This window comes from Coniosporium apollinis (assembly GCF_000281105.1).
Source record: "Coniosporium apollinis CBS 100218 chromosome Unknown supercont1.15, whole genome shotgun sequence".
Classification (NCBI taxonomy): Eukaryota; Fungi; Ascomycota; class Dothideomycetes; genus Coniosporium; species Coniosporium apollinis.
Window position 1 is genome coordinate 532,328 of NW_006913277.1, and position 3,849 is coordinate 536,176.

Consider the following 3,849-nt stretch of genomic DNA (forward strand, 5'->3'; position numbering starts at 1 on the left):
CTGAATTGTTCTCGGTAGTATGTACGGCCTATTGGCTCCGCGTCCAAGAGGTGGTGTTGTGAGCTGCCAAGAGGACGAATCTGACCTCAGCAGCCTACCTGCAGGGCTTGAGCTCGGGCCTGGGGGCCGATGCGCGGATGCGGGGCTCCCCACGGAAGACTTGGCAGTCGGCCTAACCTGACACCTCAGCCCCGAGATAGACTTTCGTCGTAAGGGAAGCGCAACACTCTCTAATACAATGCTTAGATATAAATTATGCTTACGTCTCGATTTGTTAAATTTCAAGATTTGCGGGACAAAGGCTGATGCTTACAAGCATGTTAGGCGCCTTCCTGTTCCTCTTTGGACGCTTTCTCGCTCCACTTTCAACGCGTTCCTTACCCTCCCTCAGCCTGGCCGTAGTGCTGAGCATCCCGTCTGAGGACATGTTCACAGCTCTGCGGAGATCCTGGGCTACGAAACTAGTTTGGTTCTGCGCCAGATATCGCCCTCTATCTTTCAGCCGTGCCAACCCTGACACTGGGCTGCAATATACTAGGAGATGATTCCGAGCTGTGAAGGAGCAGGCTTACGTTCAACGCTGACACTTTAACACTACCTAAAAACGGAGTAGAGTTGATTAAGAGGATGAGGCTTATAGGCCGCTCTACGGTTCTTTCCTTTAACTAGCTAGCCTTAAATATATCACAGACCGAGAACAGCGAATCGCCAGCCGCGGAGCAGATCACCTTTACAAAGTGACATAGTCCAAGGAATGGCAAACACAGCTATGTGGTGGGTTCTTCCGCGCGACGTCCCGCCTGGGATATAACACGGACTTTCATCCCACCCCCTTGGACCCGCACCTGTGTGGGGTGGACAGAAGGCTGACACCCCAGAAATACCGGGGCTGAAGTAACTCGTGTAATACAGGCTTTTCCAATTAGTCAATATCAAGGTAGATCCATCCAATTTGTCGATAGGTATGAGAGCTGAAGCTAAAGCCCGCATACACTGCATCAAGCACCCCAGTTTTCCAAGCACACAGATATTTAAGGCGGGCTGAGATCAGACGATGGAGTTGTTTCAATTTCTCCACAGGTGACTGAATCTTTTCACATCTGCACTTCGAGCCAAACGAAGACAATCTTCATTTGCTACCCTTACTAAAAGAATCTTTCTTCGAATTCTTGCTTGACTCATATCATGGCGGATATCCCGCAGCCTTTCATTTGTGGCTTCGTGCCCCCATACATTCTCCAGGCTATAGCCAGCTCTGATTCCTACCCGGAAGAGTCTCGTCTCGCCTGTCTACATACACTGAAGCATGCAAAGTCTTATGCGGATGAACGCGATGACTCGTGTGCTTACGACCACGTTAGTTCTCTCCCCCACACGTCCCCGGAGCGATTGCTCATTCTAAGGAGGTCCTCGCTCAAGCACAGCAAGCAGCGCAGCAGGAAGCACAGCAAGCAGCGCAGCAGACCCTGGCGGCGGCAGGCGGTGAGCCCGCCGCAGGCGGCGAATCCGCGGCCCGGATGCAAATAAGGATCTACGACTGTAAAGAGACCGCAAATCGTCCTGGAACGCTTGCGAGATCGGAGGGACAGGCGCGTGTTAAGGACCGCCAAGTCAACAACTGCTACGATGGATTCAGAATCACTCACGATTTCTTTTCCGAAGTCTTCAAACGCAACTCTCTTGATCATAAGGGGCTGCCCCTTATTGCCAGCGTTCACTACAAGCCGGCTACCGCACCGAACGGGTACAACAATGCCTTTTGGGACGGCATGATGAATCAGATGGTTTTCGGCGACGGCGACCACATCTTCTTTGACTACTTCACCGACTCGCTGGACGTAATCGCCCACGAACTAAGCCATGGCTTTGTTCAGTACTCCTCACCGCTTATCTACTATGGGGAGTCCGGAGCCTTAAACGAGTCTTGCGCCGACATCTTCGGATGTATGGTCGAGCAGTGGCATATGCGTCAGACCGCGGCTGAGGCGGACTGGAACCTTGGGCAGACGATGTTCCCGGTGGCTTTCACGGGCTCTGCCTTGCGGACTTTAAAGGCGGGCAGAGCATTTGTCAACGACCCCGTCTTCAGAACCGACCCACAGCCGAAGCATATGGACAAAAAATACAAGGGAAAAGGGGATCGTGGAGGCGTCCACATCAACTCAGGAATCCCAAACCATGCATTCTATAAAGCAGCAACACGTCTTGAGGGCTCTTCGTGGGATAAGGTCGGTAGGGTGTGGTATAAGACGATGACCTCGGGTGAGATTCTGCCCGACTGTAACTTCCACAGATTCGCCGAGGTCACAGTCAAGATCGCTAAGACGGAATTTAACCAAGATCAATCTGTGTGGGAAGCAATACACGCTGCCTGGGGCGAGGTCGGAATACGTGTTCCGACTGAGTCTACGGGAGCGGGCGAAAGTGCTAAGGGTGAAGAATTAAAGGTTAACGTTTAAGAATTAGGTGCTATAGGGAATAAAGGGCTCTAAGATTCCAAGTCTACTATCTTATAAGATATGGTGCAAGGTTTGTGATTATCCCATCGGCTGGCAGTATGATTAAAATTAGTCCGTTTGCAGGCGGTCTTAGCACCACTACACCCAGAATTACTTGCTCGGAATTCACTCAAATTAGACTATTTATGAGGCTGACTGACTGACACTTCCATACCGAATTGACTGACTGACTGACTGACACTTCCATACCGAATGACTGGTACTGCATGCCCTTTTCGTTCCAGCCCCTAGTACTGCATGCCCTTTTTGTTCTAGCCCCTCGTCCCAATTATCTAACCCTCTAGTTGGCTGCTAAACCATCACCCTACCCGCACCAAACTGCTCACGCTAGCACTAACTACCCGCCCCAGGCAGAATAATACAATCCCCCGCCTCTAGAATTCTACGCCGCTAGGCCCATCCGTAGAAGCCTTTGTCTATAGACCCTTCCCCTTACACGGTCCTTAACTAGATTATGGCCGTACTAACGCGAACACGAACATGGACGCGTCTAGCGACCACTACGTGTCGCCAGGCCACCCTACGTGTTCTTCTACCTCCATGTATCCTATCTACCACCCCTCGCCTACACCTTTCCCCCCTTCCTCTATGCGCCTTAGCATCCCATCGACCGCACTATGGATCTAGATCTATTTAACTACCTCCTAGGCCTTAAGGTCCTTGTCTACCAACCGTGCAAGCGCGCTATCGCCCCGTCCTATATCTGGACCCACCTAAAAGACCACTATAAGAGCCATCCGTCCGCACAGCCTCCCTCCGCTATAGGCCTAGCTATAGCCGCCCTCCTTAAGCAGTATCCGCTCGCCGACCCTGAGGCGGACTCCTTTAAGCTCCCAGCCCTATTCGCCCCCGCCATCCTGGACGTTCCGATCTTTAAGGACGGCCTACTATGCCCACAATGCCCCTTTATAGGGCGGAAGCAGGAGACTCTATAGAGGCACCTCCGTGTCCAGCACGAGGTAGGCTTCAGCCGCAGGGGCCGGCCTGCTAAGCGGGTGAAGAACACGGCCGCCAAGCCTCCGCTACAGACCATCTACTACTAGCGCCTCTTTGCTGCTAGCCATGCTAGCGGCTACTTCGCCGTGCTATCGCCCGCCTAGCGACAGCAGTAGGAGAAGGAGGAGGAGGGGAGAAAGGTTCGGACTTAGCGACTAGGGGCCCGGACGGTCCCCCTAGCGGATCTTATTAGGGCCTAGGTGGACCGAGTGCTAGAGGGAAGCCTTGCTAATGCGGAGGTAGAGAGCGGTATAATCTAGGAAAGCTCTTTTAGGATAGAGGTGTCCCTCTAGCTTAAGATAACCTAGTGGCCCCGCTACCTATAGGGCTATAG

General features: G+C 52.6%; 2 protein-coding genes across 2 annotated transcripts; both read left to right on the forward strand.

The window, feature by feature from the left end:
• Positions 1-1,185: 1,185 nt before the first annotated feature.
• Positions 1,186-2,459, forward strand: W97_03757 (uncharacterized protein; the record flags this gene model as incomplete). Its single annotated transcript, XM_007781651.1, has 2 exons — positions 1,186-1,356; positions 1,404-2,459. The coding sequence occupies 2 exons, from the start codon at positions 1,186-1,188 to the stop codon at positions 2,457-2,459; spliced, it is 1,227 nt and encodes a 408-aa protein (XP_007779841.1).
• Positions 2,460-3,136: 677 nt separating this feature from the next.
• W97_03758 (uncharacterized protein) lies at positions 3,137-3,454 on the forward strand (the record flags this gene model as incomplete). The annotated part of the gene is made up of 1 exon (XM_007781652.1): positions 3,137-3,454. The coding sequence occupies one exon, from the start codon at positions 3,137-3,139 to the stop codon at positions 3,452-3,454; it is 318 nt and encodes a 105-aa protein (XP_007779842.1).
• Positions 3,455-3,849: the final 395 nt, after the last annotated feature.